Source organism: Pelobates fuscus, chromosome 11 (genome assembly GCF_036172605.1).
Source record: "Pelobates fuscus isolate aPelFus1 chromosome 11, aPelFus1.pri, whole genome shotgun sequence".
In the NCBI taxonomy this organism is placed as follows: Eukaryota; Metazoa; Chordata; class Amphibia; order Anura; family Pelobatidae; genus Pelobates; species Pelobates fuscus.
The window spans coordinates 113,870,691-113,888,544 of NC_086327.1; the positions used below are offsets into that span (position 1 = coordinate 113,870,691).

At 39.4% G+C, this 17,854-nt stretch overlaps 1 protein-coding gene across 9 annotated transcripts in view; it reads left to right on the forward strand.

Annotated features, from left to right (window-relative positions):
* The window catches only part of AGRN (agrin), a 379,838-nt gene that overhangs the window by 99,397 nt on the left and 262,587 nt on the right, over window positions 1-17,854 (forward strand). For 6 of the 9 annotated variants that reach the window (XM_063436014.1, XM_063436017.1, XM_063436015.1 and 3 more), the window contains exon 3: window positions 6,852-6,872. The exons of the other annotated variants lie outside the window; for them this stretch is intronic. In XM_063436014.1, coding sequence (XP_063292084.1) covers window positions 6,852-6,872 — 21 coding nt within the window. The remainder of the gene's footprint in view (window positions 1-6,851; window positions 6,873-17,854) is intronic. 9 annotated transcript variants of the gene reach the window in all.

Here is a 17,854-nt window from a genome sequence, read left to right on the forward strand (position 1 = left end):
ATCGTATACAGAAGATAGATTTTTGTTTAAATAATGCTTTTTCATTATTTTACTGTTAGTGCTATCTAATGCCCTTAAAAGGACATTCTGAACAACATTTTGCAGCTTGCTTTAGCAGTTTTGTTGTCTAGAACAGCGTTTCCCAAACCAGTCCTCAAGACCCACCAACAGTCCAGGTTTTGTTAGTACCTCCATTGGAATAAAACAGGGAAATCCATAAATCCTGAACTATTGGTGGGCCACGAGGACTGGTTTGGGAACCTCTGGTCTAGAATATTCAGGAGATGTTTCCCCAGTTTATTGGCAAACTGTTTAAAGGGACACTCCAGACCCTTAACCCCTTAAGGACCAAACATCTGGAATAAAAGGGAATCATGACATGTCACACATGTCATGTGTCCTTAAGGGGTTAAAGCACTTTATGTGTGTAGAGTGTATTTTTTTGTTTTACCATTTTACAAAAAGTACAGATTTCAATAGAAATATGCACTTTTATGAATTATCCTTGTTACACCCCCCTGGCTATCAATCAGACAACCAGTCATGTTACTTCCTGGTTTGTTAGCGCAGTGGAGAAAAATTCATGAGACAACAATTGCCCAGAGCACCTGCCTTGCAAATACTTCTCATTGAGTTGCATTTGGAAGTCCGTGATTGGACAGCCACAGAAGGCCTGGGCTGGGAAAGAAGGAGAGGACTATATCTATTAAACAGTGATTTTTATTTTTGTACTTTGTATTTAGTAAGTCCCTTTGCAAATGTTTTTCACATTTACCTGGGTTCTTCCTGGCACCCAGACCCCTGGCCCCCTTCTTGTCAGCATTGATCGTGCAAATTTACACTCTCTCATTATCAATATGAAATTCATGCAATCTAAAAGGCTGTGATTTCCTGAGAGTGTTGGGGGTGAGGGAACCTAGGATGGGGAGCCCAGCATTTACAGCCAGTCAGTACTAGTCAGTACCATCTGGGTTGAAAGGAGTTGTCCCTGAAAATGCAGAAGAGTTAATTTGTATTATGAATGTGTTTGAGGAATGAAGATCCCTGGTTTATATTAAACTGCTCCAAAACAGTTTGACATTAAAATAGAGATAGGCGCCAGAGGACTCTTGGCGATATAGCCATTACAGCGAGTCATATTAGTTATGTTGCTTTGAGTTGCCCTTTTTACACAATCTCTTTTTTCATTTTTTTCTCATTCCGTTTTTGCTCCCGAAAATTTTGTTTACTTCTTTACATTGTTTTGTTTTCAATAAAGGTAATACAACCTATATTGGCAAACATTACATCTGCCAAAAAATAGAAAAAATGTCAGCCTTTATGAACATTTTATGAACTTGGCTGTTTTGGCTTCAACGTTCTGAACAGGTTGTTCTGTCTTGCTAGAACCTACCGTTTATATGACAGACCTCAATTTCTTTATTTTTGTTGTTTTTTTTGTTTACAAAAAAATACACATAAATTAATAAAAACAGTGATATTCCTGACTGATTCAATTCTACAGCAATCTAGTCTTAAAAAACATCCCCACCTTACAATTACAGCCTATCTACAAGATCTCATATCTGTAAGTAAGGGCCACCCTCACTTCCACTATACCAAGTTCTAAAATACTGACTTTTGCCGTCCCTGTCTGCCGCGACTTGTGCTAAAACGTACATTTCCTTTGTAACGTAGAACGTCAAACAGAACAAAGACACAAACACAGAATGTGCTTGTTTGGTGATAAGTGTTCATCGTTTATTGGCCGAAAAAAGAAACTGGGTAAATTCCCAGACACCTGCTGTGAACATTAAACTTGATATTTCTTTTATTCGCTGCTTTTTCCAATTCCTGCTAGTTTTTCTTTTTATATATATAATTATTCTGTGCAATGGATCTTTTTAGGAGGCTGCCATTGTGAGTTGCTTTCTACTGCGACGTCCAATGGAAAGCCTCCCGTGAGATTGCCAACGCACTGCATGAAAGACCTTGTTGCTATGGCACCCTTTAAAATGCAGACATTAATTGCCAGCAAGCGAGCGAGCATTGCCTCAAATGTCGAGACCTCTCTACCCAGCCGGGAATGCAAGGAGGTCTTTCATCATCCCGATTTTTTTTTTGGGATGTTTATTCATTCTTCTTTTTTTAAACTTTACTCTATTGTTTTGTGAATGTGTTTTCAGAATGTTCTCTTATGTGTTTCATGAAGTGATATAAGGAGTTTGTGTCATGCAAAGGGTATAGGTTAGCTTGAGACTATAAATGGATTCATTCAATTTCAAGAGCCTGCACTCCATATTGAGTCATGGATCTAATGTGTGATTCAATTCAATGTGGATCCAGTGGAGTTAAAACAACAAGGTGAAAAAAAAACTCAGCACAAAAACTACTTGTCTGCCTAATGCAATATGCAACTGGTATTTTTTTTTTTTAACTCATTATGTTTTTTTTATTAACTCATTAAAAGGGATTCTATAGTGCCAGGAAAACAAAGCCATTTTACTGGCACTATATAATCATACAGTGCCCCCTCCCTTGCCCCCTTTCCTACGGTGCTGAAGGGGTTAAACCCCCTTCAGTCACTTACCTGAATCCAGTGCTGATGTCCCTCGGCGCTGGGTCAGGCTCCTCCCATGCTCCTCCCCCGCCGGCGTCAGCAGGGGAGACCTAATGTGCATGCGCACCAATGCTTTCCAATTGGGAAAATCTGAAGCTGGAGGTTCTCAAGTAGAGCTTCATGCAGAGCCTCATGCAGAGGTCCATTTCAAACCAGGAAGCTCTGTAGTGGCTGTCTGGTAGACAGCCACTAGAGGTGGAGTTAACCCTGGATAGTAATTATTGCAGTTTCTCAATGACTGCAATAATTACCTTTGTAGGGTTAAGGGACATGGGGCATTGCACCCAGGCCACTTCAATGAGCTGAAATGGTCTGGGTGCCTACAGTGTCCCTTTAAGCAATGCCCTACCATTGATCATATTGACCAATTATATATTTTATTGAATACAGAGATAGTAAGTTTGAAGTAACATTGTCTTTTGAATACCAGCACCCCCATTCCACCATAGTAGGGGGTGTTACAGTAATGTAACACATACCTTTTTGCTCTGCCTACCTCTTGCTCTTTTCCCCAAGCAGGACACCCAAGCTTACCCAAGCTCTCCTAATACGCCGGTGTTTTGGACCTCATTGCCACACGTTGGTGTCAGAGCAGAATGACATAAGTCCCTCTGTTCTTATTTTCTCAGAGCAGAACGCAAGACGCTGGGGGAGTATTTACAACAGGTTCAAAACGTCTGTAAGACAAAAAAAAAAAAAAACACCTGTAGGACGTCTATCCAAAAAAAATAAAAAAATAATGCCTAAAAAGCAAGCGCTCCAAATGTTTTCAACAATTTTTTTGTTTATTCCCCAATATACATAAACAACAGGAAAAACAAAAAGCCAAATAAAAATCTCCCTTACATGTTTCGGACCACCTGGTCCTAAAGACATATGAGCGAGGTCTTTCTAGCTCCTTTTAACTACTTCAAATCATGGTTCTTAGAGTAACCCTTTAACTACAAATATCTTGCAGTAAGGTATTTTTGACACAAATTATATGCTCAAATGTTTTATTCCTCTATTAATATTTAAAGAAACTTGAGGCTAAAATTTAAAGGATTCCTAAATCAGACATGGGACTTTTGATGATGTGACTCGGGGGTCCAGCTTTGGTCACCCTCCGAGCAGTGCACTGCATGCAAACCGTTAATTTCTCTTTGCATTTCTATGATGACAGACAGGGGGTCTCCGATCAAATGGAGACTTTCCCACTTAGCCAGCCACTAATACCACCAAGTGTCCCACACCTAGAACTGGCAGAGTTTCCTGTTCGAGGTGAAGCCAGCCAGAGCTGCATTCCTATTGAATCGTACATATTTTGTTTTCTCACTGACAGACGGTAATGATACCTCCAGAACAGTGGGGTGTTGAATTCCAGTAAAATAATACAATTATCTGAAAAGTATTACATACTAACCCACTTAGGCCAAAATAATAGCTGTTGTAAACTCGTTTTTGTGCCACTTCCACACTGGTGTTTGTTCATTTATCTCCTACTTGTTCCGTCGATGCTAATTGCACTCCTTTTGCTACAGTATCTCTTAGTATCTCTTGAACGGCGGAAATTAAGGATGTTATTCCAGCTGTGATCACAAGTGTGCCAAATATTTCCAGATGAGGCACATGTAGTAGAAGAATAGCAGGCCATTGTTTTTATTATTTTTATAATGTATTTATGTTTAGAGCTTAGGCATTCTGTAGAACAGAAGATAAAATGCGTAATGGGACTCAGTTTGGCAGATAGAGATAACGGAATGTCGTGAATAATGGGGGAACGGGTCTTTAGATCACCGTATGATGCTGTCAAGTCTGAGAAGAATGCAGATTTGGAGCTACTTTCTCAGATTGCGTTGGTCCGGAAGCTTGTGGCCATGTGGTTTGTACTTTCTCATCTCAACAAGACAATTGCTGTTCTTTTTTTTCCCATCTCTAGCAATTAACTTTTATCTGTCAACAGAGCAAGGGAAAATTCTTATTTTTGCTTATATCTAAAGCAATTTTGCTTTGGTGGAATCCAGGCTAGAATCCTTCTCGTTTGCAATCATGTGGAAAGCCTAGATGTTCTAGTGGAACAGTGTCCATCTCCTGGGGGATTTATTGAGTTCTCTGAACCCTTAATGATATACAGATAAAAAAATTTTACAGAGACAAATTATGTGAAAATCAGATAGGGAGAGAACGTGACGGACCGCAAAACTAAAAGGGTTTATTTACTAAACATTAGCTTGCCATGATTTGATAACCAAGTTACAAAAGTTAGGCCAAAGTAACTGAGTTTGAACTATAGCAAAGTTTGGAACATTTTCAAATTGTCTAATTTTCTCTAATTTCTGTCAAAGACTCTTCACCGACCTCAACTCGCTGTTTAGTGTCCCTCTTTGACAAGTTCAGATGTTGGAGGATGACCCCCAGAACACATTTGCGAAAACCCCAAAGCGACACAGACTTGCTAAACAAATCCTATCACACCCAGATGACACACAGTTTGTCTGTCAAGCAATTAGTTTCTTCTGGCATCTGTGATGTATAATTACAAAGATTGTTTAGTATTAACGCTCGGCATAATATTAAAATAAATCAACGCGTCCTCACATGGCCTGACGCACAGAGGAAAGCGGGGGAAGCGATTTAACCCCGGGGGGGCTGAGATTAAATGGCCGCCTGGATTTTTAACCAGGGCTATGATGTTTCTTTGAGTTGTTTATACTGACAATGTTCCCACAGAGATGTAAACCTGTCAGATGTTGCATATTTTGGCATGACAAGCCCAGGAAGGAAGAGATCTATTACTAAGTGAAAATACAAATAAAAACACATAATCAGTACAGTTTAAACTTTAACTGAGGCTACAGTAGCTTAAACTATATTGAAAAACTCTTAAAGCATGTGACAAATGTATTTGCATAAAACGTAATTAAATTTTAATCAGTTCCTGTTCTTTGGAGTGTCTGCACTTGCCGTGTAAATTTAGCATTGAATGGGTTTTTATGTAGGCATCCTGGCTCTCCCTGCTGAAAGGGTTTACCTGCAAACAGTAGCACTGATGAGTTGCAGTTGGACACTGTTTGCTTTACCTATTATTATTAATATTATTGTTACTGATATTTATACAGCGCCAGCATAGTCCGTAGCGCTTTACAATATTATAAAAGTAGGAGATTTAACAATAAATGAGACAATTACAAAAACTCACAGGAACAACAGGTTGAAGAGGAGCCTGCTTAAACCAGCTTACAGTCTATCACGCTACAAAGCGACGGTACAGCATAAGTAGCCGTTAAACCGTGCGCTTATCATTATACAGCACACTACAAGTAATGATAAAACAGCAGGATTGTTTGTGCGACTCTTAGAAATGTTGTTCGTAAGAAAACTAGCTTTATCCATTTTTAATTACGTTATGTATTCACTAATTACAGGATTGTAGTCAATTGAAAATAAAAAATAAAAAATTCAGACTAAAAAAGCCGAACTCTGACTATAAATGAATTTGAGAATGTTTTAATATCTGCTATTTTAGCCTAGATTTGACATCATTTTTTTTTTTTTTTTCAATTTTCTACTGGCTGATGTTTGGAGGAATAAACCCCAAGTGATACTAGACACTTGGGATGTAAATGCAGTTTAAACCTTTAAGGAACAATGAAGGTGTCTGTAGTGATAACAGTCTGTGCTTTAAGGATCCAATTCCATCCTTGTGTTTCGGCATCGGGTATACAGATACAATATAAGTAATGAGAGCATAGTATAGCAATCGGTCCTTAAGGGCTTACATTATTATTATTATTATTATTTATATAGCGCCATCAGATTCCGTAGCGCTGTACATGTTTTACCATTAACCTGTGATATATTTTACGTTTATGTATTGCACAGCTTAATAAGTGCAAAGGGGATGGACAGATCTCAGGTCATTAATAAGAAATGTTACAAAGTTGAGGCCATAGGCCCAATTTCTGCATAGTGTTCTGTATGGCAAGGGGAATGTATTTGAAAGAGACTGTGGATGAAATAAATATAAAGACTAGTTATAAAGGACCAAGGTGCTAAACGTGGAGCAGTCACAATGAAAACATCATGTTTCTTCTGTTTGCCCATTGTTAGAACCTTAACCCAGAGTTGCTGTGTTTATAACTCAATTGATTCCTAGACCTTTACTGTTCTCTTTGCACTGATCAATGAGTATTGTAGTCGTGTGGTTTGATAACCTGTGTCACAACTAATTCCTTCTCTTCTGTTCTTCTTTAACGCAATCTGCTTTGTGCAGAGCACAGGAGACTTAGCGCTGGTAAGTAACAGGCTATCACTGAGCATCTCACCGGTTCATTCCTTTCATCATGCGTTTCATGACCCACGTTTGCAACTCTCCTGATTGCCATCATTCACTTACCTCCCTTATAGTCATGCAGCACAATTCTATCATGTTGTACTTTATGCTATAATATAATTTGTCATTGTGTTTATTTCCCAACAGTTTAACCCATTAGTTCCAAAATAGATTTCTTGGATTGTTTGTGTTAAATGTATATGGCACTCTCATTACATGTAGGCAAGTCTTTTGTTCGCTTGGTTTTAAACAGTTACAAGATCTATGAGATCGTATTTGTTCCTTAATGCTGTCCTGTTTGTAAGTCCAGAAGATGCACAAGGGAATCATTTCTGACAAATTAAAAATAGTGTTTTTGCAATGTCCTCCACCACATTAATTGGTCACTATAGGCACCAAAACAACTTTAGCGTAATGAAACAGTTTTGGTGTATAGAACATGCCCCTGCAGTCTCGCTGCTTAGTTCTCTGTCATTTAGGAGATAAATCACTTTGTTTTTGAACCCTAGTCACACCTCCCTGCATGTGACTTGTACAGCCTTCATAAACACTTCCTGTAAAGAGTCATCTAATGTTTATCCTTCCTTTATTGTAAGTTCTGTTTAATTTAGATTTTCTTATCCCCTTATCTTGCTAGACCCTGCAAGAGCCTCTTGTATGTGATTAAAGTTCAATTTACAGAGAAAGAGATATAATTGTTTAAGGTACATCTAATTGAAAGTGAAACCATTTTTTTTCATGCAGGCTCTGTCTATCATAGCGAGGGGAGGTGTGACAAGGGCTGCATAAACAGAAACAACGTGATTTAACTCCTAAATGGCAGATAATTGAACAGTAAAATTGCAGGGGAATGATCTATACACCAAAACTGCTTTATTTAGCTAAAGTTGTTTAAGTGACTATAGTGTCCCTTTAAAGTGTTAAAGAAAAGTGGTCCATTTATAAATATTAGTATTTTTATTGGATCTGGAACAGATACTTTGATTTGGGGTTGGAGTTTTAACTATGTTTAAATTTGCAAATAACAGTTAGAATGATTGATTTACATAATTAATTAATGTATGGTGTAGTTGCTTATGTTGTGTTACAGAGGGGCAAAACTATGTAACTTTGTATATTAAAAAGTTCGGCACTACAAAAATACCAACGGGGGGAGTAGAGCCACACACCCGAACAAAAGGAAATTAACTGGTAGGTTACTCCTACACACTTAGCTCTGGGTTCTGGGCATAGAGTTATCTCATAATCCATCGTACAGCGCTACAAAATTTGCTAGCGCTATATAAATAATAAAATAATATTAATAATACCTTTGTGTGCTTACACTTGCTCAGACAACTATGGAGGAATTCTGTACGAGTTCACTTCCAGTAGTTTCTCCAGAAGTGACATAAACGTGCATAACTAACTCCGGCAAAGCATGTACATTGCAATAAAAATGAAATCTATAAAGAATTAAAGGGAAAACAATGAATGCAAATAATTGCTACCTTTTATTTAGCTATTTGGTTGTGTTTTAATTCCTGTGGTGACAATTCCTCTTTCAACATTTGTGAAATAATTCTCACTTAACCAGGTGTGTTGCTAACAGAGTGTCTTAATGGATGCCAACAGTATGTCTTTTATAAAAGGCAGCTATGGCTAAAACGTTGATCCCCCAGGCCCCAGCTATGTCAGCCTTGCGGTTGGCAAAGCATCATGGGAGTTGTGTTTGGAAATAGTCAGAGATCCATTTTTTTGTCCACTTCTGATCTGAAAGATGGCTGACAAATATTTATAACATTTAGGAAACAGGTGGGGCTCTTTCGACTTTTTTATGGGCCTTTTTAAAAAAAAAAAAAAAACATAAAATATTCCAACAGTTGGACGCTAGCAGTGACCTTTTCAGGAGTCACTGCTCCCTCGAGGTTTGAGAAGTTCTGGTATAAGTCGACCACCTCACTTTGAAGGATCCTTGAGGAATTTCATTGCAACCCACTTGATAAACCTGATTGGAACGAGGTGCTTGGATTGCATGTGCCGTCTGATTTACAATGATCCTGTTTTTCGGGCCATTATTAGGAGCTGATTTGAAGTTTGCTGAATATCTTATCTAGTGCAAAAACTAGTGAGAGTTTTCATAATGATGGCAATCACATTTCAAATGATTTTTAGTCTAGACTGCCTGCAAAAAAGATCTTCTATGCCATTTTATTTCGATAACTCTACGCTGATTTTATTTTCAAATGTTCCGTGAATTAGCACACCGAGAGCTACTTTTAAAATAAAGGATTGTTTTTTTGGTGGTGTGCCGGCAATATCAGTGGGTCTTTAACAGAAAAAAAATAGTATTGGTGGGTCTGCGACTTAGTATCAAGGCACCTGTGACATTTTAAGAAACTCCCCTTCTAAATAGGGCTTTATGTATATGTTTCACAGTGCAAGAATTAAATAAAATTGCACACCGACCTTTATTAAACTGCAGGTTATGGGACATCAAAATATTTTATGAATTATTTCTACACATTTTAGCTTTCTATAAAGCAGGACGGTATATGTTTTTGTACCATGTGAAAACACATTTTGTTTTTATGTCATTATTTTTTTAGGGAATAGATTTTCGTCAGTATAAATACCCTAAGAATTACAAATAATTATACCTCCACCAGTTTAGTTATTAAATGTTTTAAGTGGCCATTCCAAACACCATGATCACAGTATTGGTTATGATGATATTAGTTATCGGGCAACAGAGTATTTGCATTTACTGACATACGGTAAGTGAAACTTGTGAATTATACATGTGTGCTCCTACATCCAATCACGGGAAACCATCCTAATTTGCATCAAATGCCTTTCAACGCCTTTGCAAAAAACATTTTATTCTCCTAAGCAAATGATACGTAACTCTTAATAAAAAAATAAATAAATAAGACTATGGCCTAATTTACGATGTGACAGTTCATCTTTATATACAGTTTCATTTGTATTCCAGCCTGAATACCAGATACTTATATTAGGAGCTCCAATGAGTTCTGTAGCAGATTATTTTATTTAGAATTGTAGGTATTTTTTTTTAAAGCAATACATCATTTGGAATAGGCTTGTCATGGGTGAATCTATTAAATCATTGATGTGATAGAGTGTAACCTGCAGTTGACATGCAAGCCCATAGCTCATTAAACTCAGATGCCCGTGTAGCCACTGCTAAATTTTTGCTGGAAATTGGTGTTTTTGTATCAAATTTATTAATGCATAGTTGCATCTTCGCATTGGATTGAACATGTGTTCGAGTATATTGATATATAAATTCACCTATAGGGTTGCACAGAGAAGCCCTGTGCTGCCCTCTTTTGGCAGACTAGCATACTGAAAAGTTCCAAACACTACAGAGGAATTGGCATCAAAACACAGTGGGGTGTATTCACTAATTACAATAGTGCATTTTTGGACTGAATAGGCAAGATACGAAAATTCTTCCGGATGGCTCCTTGTGTCCAAAGTTTATCTTTCTCAATTCAATTCAGTTGCTTAGTTAATGTTTCTACTCTCTGTCTCTTAGGGACTCATTAAATGATACCTTACGCTGTTGTTTTGAAAACAAGTACAACCTTCTTCGTAAACTTTGAATAGTTAGGAATAGATCTGGGAATTTCGAGTTTTCGACCAAAATAGCCATAGCAAATATTGCTAATGAATCTTTGTTTTCAGTTTGGTCTCCCAAAATCAAAAATGTTCTGGACAGTTTCACCCAGATCACAAATGAGTGAATACTTGATGGTGGTGTAGGGTTTCTGCTTTCACCCCACTTCTCCTTCAAACCTCTACCCACCCCGCCTTCCCTCTCTTTTTCCTCCTTTGAAATTCATTCAGTTCGCTTATTTAAACCCTTATTTGCAAACATTGCAGTTATTTACCAGCCCCCTGATTCTCCTCGTCTCTTCCTTGACCATTTTGCTGCCTGGCTTTCTTACTTCCTTTCAAGCAATATCCCATCCCTAATTCTCTGGGATTTTCCATTAACCCACCCTTGTCCTCAGTAGCCTCAAAACTTATTTCAATCACCTCCTCCTTTGGTTATCGCAATGAGCTAATTCTCCCACACACGTAGCTGGCAATACCCTAGATCTTATTTTTTCAAATGCATGCTCAGTCTCCAATCATAATACTCCATCTCCTCTATCAGACCACCACCTACTATCATTTGTTTTTGAGTGCCCCCACACCCAATATCCTCAACCTAGTCCCCCTCAACTCAGGAGGAATTTGAATTCTCTTGATCTCCAGCAGCTCTCGACTGATATCCATTCTGAACTGTCAACCATCTCTTCCCTCTCTGGCTATCTCCTCATATGATGCTACCCTCACCTCTGCCGTAGATGCTGCAGCCCTACTCCAACCACGCACCTAAAGGAGGGCACGCCTCCAACCGTGGCACACTAAGTCAACCCGCTACCTGCAGGGATGCTCCCGTTCTGCTGAACGCTGCTGGAGGAAGTCTCACACCTTTTTTTCTACACTATTTTCTACACTATAAATTTGTCTTGCAATCATACAGCACAGCCCTCACCCTTGCAAAACAGTCCTACTTTTCCTCTCTCATTAGTTCATGTTCCCGCAATCCTAGTCATCTCTTTAATACTTTTAACACTCTTCTCCGCCCTGCTGTGGCCACCACACAAACTAACTTTCAGCTGATAGCTTTGCATGTTACTTTACTGACAAGATTAAACAGTTAAGGAATTAATTCTTCCCCCCTTTTTCCCTCTTTATCTAAACCTCACTTGGACCATACCATCTCTACCCTCCAAGACTTCTCTCCAGCTACTGAACAGGAGGTAGCTGCACTTCTCCTTTCCTCTCGTCCCACCACTAGTCCGCCTGGTCCCATCCCACCCCACCTCATCAGATCTCTCGTCCCTTGTCTGGTGCAGTCGGTACCCGTCTGACTTGCTTCCTCAATTCCAACTCTCTCCTTGACCCTCTTCAGTTTGGATTCTGCCCCCTCCACTCTACTGAGACTGCTCTGACTAGAGTTACAAATTATCTAATTGCAGCTAAATCCAAAGGCCACTACTCCATACTAATTCTTCTTGACCCCTCTGCTGCCTTTGACACTGTTGATCATGGCCTATTTCTCCTAACTCTTCAATCTCTTGGCCTCTGTGACACAACCCTCTCATAATTCTCCTCCTATCTCTCCCAGCACTCCTTCAGTGTCTCTTTTTCCAATGACACCTCCTCTCCTCATCCTGTCTCAGTCGGAGTCCCTCAAGGTTCAGTTCTTGGTCCCGTTTTGTTCTCTGTCTATACTGCCTCTCTTGGCAAACGCATTAATTAATTTGGATTCCACTACCGCCTGTACGCTGACGACACCCAGATATACCTCTCCTCCCCTGACCTCTCCCCTGCTGTCCTACAACGTGTCCACAATTGCCTTTCTTCTATTTCTGATTGGATGTCCTCCAGCTTTCTGAAACGCAATCTCAATCAAAAACTGAGTTTCTTATTTTTCCTCCTCATAACACTGATCCTCCTCCTTCACTCTCCCTGCAGGTTGACGGTACCTGCCTCGCCCCATTATTTCAAGCTCGCTGTCTTGGTGTCATTGATCCTGGCCTCACCTTTGCGCCTCATGTCCAGTCTGTTGCTAAAACCTGTCGATTCCAACTTAAAAACATTGCACGCATATGCCCCTTTCTTACGCAAAATGCTACCAAGGAGCTTGTTCATGCTCTAGTAATCTCTTGAAATAGAACAGTAAAAAAACAAAAGAAAGGGTGCGCCTTGCCTTTTATACAGAAGTTTATGTATAAGTAATAAGCATAAAATAATTACAAATAAAGTCAAGAATAATAGTCCACATGTAAGGGAAGTTCCTGTAGGACAACGGTGTTTCGTCTTAGATGTAAGTTGTATTTTTCAGTGCGCCATATGGAAAGAAGAACAAAAAGAAAGGAAATCCAATGGTACAGTACGTAGACATAAATGGATGTATTAGAGTATATAAGTTTTACTCACAATTTCCAGAGCTAAAATCCAGCTCTGGTATGAAATGCGTGAAGTGGAATGATCCCCACTCAAGGATATATGGAGTAACAACTTGAAGTTCAGTGGTCCAACGATGGTTTCAGCTGAAAATAAAAAGATAAAATACATAGTGCTCTCTGCTTTAACTGGAGTATAAATTAAAAGAAGGTATAAAATGTACTCACAATATATTGAGCAGGCTTATACTGCTCGGTATGTAGCGTTTGGGTGGTATAATCCCCACCTAAGGATTCTTTTGGCGTGTTCTTAAGATGGTAAAATCAAAGAAGTCAGGTTAAAAATAAAATAAATAACTAGAAAAAGGAAAATGGCAACTAAAATATTTAGGGCCAAAATTCCTTTATTATAACAAAATTAAAATATATAAAACAATCTCTAAACGCGTTTCGCCAAAAATAGGCTTCTTCAAGTAGAGTGTTTTTTTTATTGCACTCTACTTGAAGAAGCTTATTTTTGGCGAAACGCGTTTAGAGATTGTTTTATATATTTTCATACCATACGCATTTCATACCAGAGCTGGATTTTAGCTCTGGAAATTGTGGACCAAAGTCCCTGCATCTCCTGCACTTGGGAAAAAATGAATCTACAATACAATAATAACAGACATAGCATAATACTGTTGATATATAAGAAAGAGTGGAAGTATAGATAGTAGTTCACACTCACAAACCAAATTTGATTGTAGGCATATCTTATAAAACGATGTAAATCTCAAGGTTGGTGGACCATCATAGGATACATAGAAGGGAATAAGAAAGCAAAATAGTGCAGAGTATCTTGGTAAAAAATTACACTTTAATAATAAGGCACACTTACAGTGTTGTAGTGGCAAACAGGCATATAAAATCAACCGGTCTCAGGATCAAGTGATGATTTTCAGGATCAAATTTACCCGGTCAGAAGTAATAAAAATAAAAATAATAAAACAGCCTAATCTAAACAATAAAAACTCTAACACTATCAATCAGCCCTACGCGTTTCGTCCAAACGTCCTTGGACTTCCTCAGGGGCAAAAGCGTCCTTCTGTGTGTAGTGCACTTGGTAGTGGTTAATTGATGCCATCTCCTATAGGTAGTAGGTGGTTGTTCCTGATGATATATCAAATCCAGGGTCGTTCCTGTAGTAGGTCGGTGGTTTGCTCGCTCGGGACCCAACAGTCTCTTCAATGGCCCTCTAAGCACTTTGAGTGGTGCAGCATTTAAAAAAGTTTTACGAAGGGATATATAACTGCCATGCCATATTTTGGGAGAAAAATAAACTTATTGGTGTTTCCTGTGAAATATTCTTTAATGACTGTTTCTTTAAATGCTTATAGGGAAAACTGGCTATTTTTTTTTTTTTTTCAAGGTTCTAAATAATCCCTTCTCAGCTGAATGCAGTAGCAGAGAGGGATGCTTTACCCCATAGTGAGGGCTTCGAATACAGATTTTAGGTCTTGCCCTTTGGGAATAGTAAAGTGGTTACAGGAGCCGCCTGGCTGCCTTACAAGACAAGTGAATGTAAAACAGGCACGCACATCACAGCATACAAGGCAGGGCACAGCAGGTTACCAAAGGAGTCCCAAATGTTTCTAAAATAAAGAACACAAAACTTACTGGTAACTATGAATCCCTTTTACTGGCTACCTTCTGGCTTTGTGCTGCTTAATCCTATGTTATCTAAAAGAAAAACTAAAATGTATATTTATTTTTAATAAACTAATAGTATTTAGCTTATCTCCTCTCTATATTATGGTGATTTTAAAGGACCACTATAGTCACCCAGACCACTTCAGCTCAATAAAGTGGTCTGGGTGACAGGTCCCCCAGGTTTTAACCCTTCAGATGTAAACATAGCAGTTTCAGGGAAACTGCTATGTTTACATTGCAGGGTAATCCAACCTCTAGTGGCTGTCTTCCTGACAGCCTCTAGAGGCGCTTCCTCGACGCTCAATGCGAAAATCGCATTGAGCACGCAGAACGTCTATAGGAAAGCATTGAGAAATGCTTTCCTATGGGCGTTTTTAATGCGCGCGCGGCTCTGGCTGCATATGCGCATTCCGCTCCACTCTGGAGCTGACGTCGGAGAGGGAGGAGAGGTCACCAGCACAGAAGGAGCCCGGCGCTGGATAAAGGTAAATGTGGCTGAAGGGGTTTTAACCCCTTCAGCTCGGTGGCAGGGGGGCCCTGAGGGTGGGGGGACCCTAAGGATTATATAGTGTCAGGAAATGGGTTTGTTTTCCTGACACTATAGTGGTCCTTTAATGTATAATAACTTTAGCGAGCTTTAGGAGCTTTCTGATGATGTCATTCACATGCGCCAAAGCAGGCATGAGCAATCATTAGAACACCTGAGCTAAACCTGTGCATATAGTAGTGCGGGTATGTACATCAGTACCCACCATACTTTCTCCTCTTTGATTGAATTATTCTATGATGTGAGCACTGAGGAAATAAGTCAAAGTTGGGAAACGATGCGTATATTAAAAATTTTAACATTTAAATAAAAAATTAAATTTTATATAAAACTATTAGAAAATTTATAGCATTGGCCCTTTTTGAAGAGCATTATTACAGGAGATGTGCCATACCTTTGTGTGGCTCTCTCACACTACGCTCTGCTTGTTAGCCATAGACAATAGTCTAATGCTTTATTCATAGGCATAAACTTGTAGGAAGGGGATTCAGAATATAATAATCAATTTCTGTTCTTTATTTCCTGAGGACAGGAGCCCAGGGAGAAAAAATAAAATAAAAAGCACAAAACAAACAACTTGTTGCTTGTGACGTCTGGTCCCTTTTGTGGGCCTCTTTAATTATGAATGTGTTCTTGTGTGCATGATAATGGATAATGCCCACAGATATTTGAATAATACATTGTGGATGGCTTGGGTGTCATCCGACTGTTTGAAAAGCAAAACGTGCGATCAGTAGACATAGGGGTGCCATTCGATAAAACTGTCAGAGCATGTGGAATGGATTCATCAAAGAGAAACGTATTCAACCACTGCTGGAAAAAAACAGACAAATTACAAATTCCTTTTCTGCAAACACTTAAAATGTGCATTTAACAAGTTTGCTTAAAGATGGGGTTTTTAGCTCAGCATCATCACATCAGCTACAATTCTGTCTCAAACTGTGAGTTGTTTTGTGTTTTGTACAGAATACGATATGTGGATCAGTAGGCATCCATAGTGTGCATACACACACACATTAATTCCTTACACCCAAACAGGCATGCAAACAACTCCCAGATCTTCTCAACGAGATGTTCAGTAAATAATACGGACTTCAGTATTGCACACAAAATAAAATGTAAAAATAGATGGTGAAGAACGATCTTTCTGTCATATAAAAAGGATATTTTATTGCACTCAACGTATCTCAACTTCTAAAAAATAATTCACAGCATATCAAATACAACTTCACTCAATCCAATAGAACCTGTGATATGGTCACGCGCATGTGTTTCGTCCTTCAGACTTCCTCAGGGAATTCCCATAAGACAAATTTATGATAGGTATACAAATATAAAAATCAAATGCACCCATTGTACAGCGCTAAGGAATTTTGCTGGTGCTATATAAATAATAAAATTAAAATAACTGAGAATATCCATTCAAACACTTTGCACACACCATCTTTAAATCCCACTCCTTCCCTCTTGATTGGTCAGGTCCACTGATTTCTGGCCGGTCCGGTTCAGTGTGGTACACTGGAGCTATGATTGTTGTCCTGTAAGGTAATTGATCCCTGGTGTGTAAGTGTAAGGAACTTTTTATTTAATATATTGCTAAATCAACAGTGTATTAAATAAAAATTTTAAAGGAAACACATAAGTGGGCCAGGCAGAGTATAGGGGCATGCCTCCCAACATTTCAAGTGGACAAAGAGGGATGCTTTAAAGGAGCACTATAGGCACCCAGACCACTACAGCCTAATGAAGTGGTCTGGGTGCCAGGTCCATCTAGGGTTAACCCTTTTTGCAGTAAACATAGCAGTTTCAGAGAAACTGCTATGTTTACTTTAGGGTTAATCCAGCCTCTAGTGGCTGTCTCATTGACAGCCGCTAGAGGCGCTTCCGCGCTCCTCACTGTGATTTTTACAGTGAGAAGACGCCAGCATCCATAGGAAAGCATTGCACATGCTTTCCTATGAGACTGGCTGAATGCGCGCGCGGCTCTTGACACGCATGCGCATTCAGCCGGTGACAGAAGAACAGGGAGGAGAGTTTATTGTAGTTTAAAGAAACCTTACTAGTATTATTATTGCTGTAGAGCTCTGTTTTGCACGCAGGCACACCAATTATATGGATCTCCAAGAAAAGAGGGACATTAGGATAGAAAAGAGGGACAGCGAATTTCGGCCCAAAATAGAGACTGTCCGTCCTAAATAGGGACACTTGGGACATATGCTGTAGTGACACCACTCTTATTTACCAGCCACAGCACTGTCAAATGTATCAAATCTGGTCAGAGACATGGCTGTCAGATGGGTTGAAGTCCTCTTGATGACACATACATGTCAAATTAAAGTGAATAGCAGGTTCTGTGTCCTGAAAGTACTGTAATTTCCCATGAAATAATAACACATGTCAGTCACAAAGATGGGATCACTCTTCACCTCATTGGATTAAGTTCCATGTATTCAGTTAAAGGACCACTCTAGTGCCAGGAAAGCATACTCGTTTTCCTGGCACTAGAGTGCCCTGAGGGTGCCCCCACCCTCAGGGACCCACTCCCGCCCGGCTCTGGAAAGGGGAAAGGGGTAAAAACTTACCTTTTTCCAGCGCTGGGCGGGGAGCTCTCCTCCTCCTCTCCGCCTCCGTTCCTCCCCGTCGGCTGAATGCGCACGCGCGGCAAGAGCTGCGCGCGCATTCTGCCGGTCACATAGGAAAGCATTCATAATGCTTTCCTATGGACGCTTGCGTGCTCT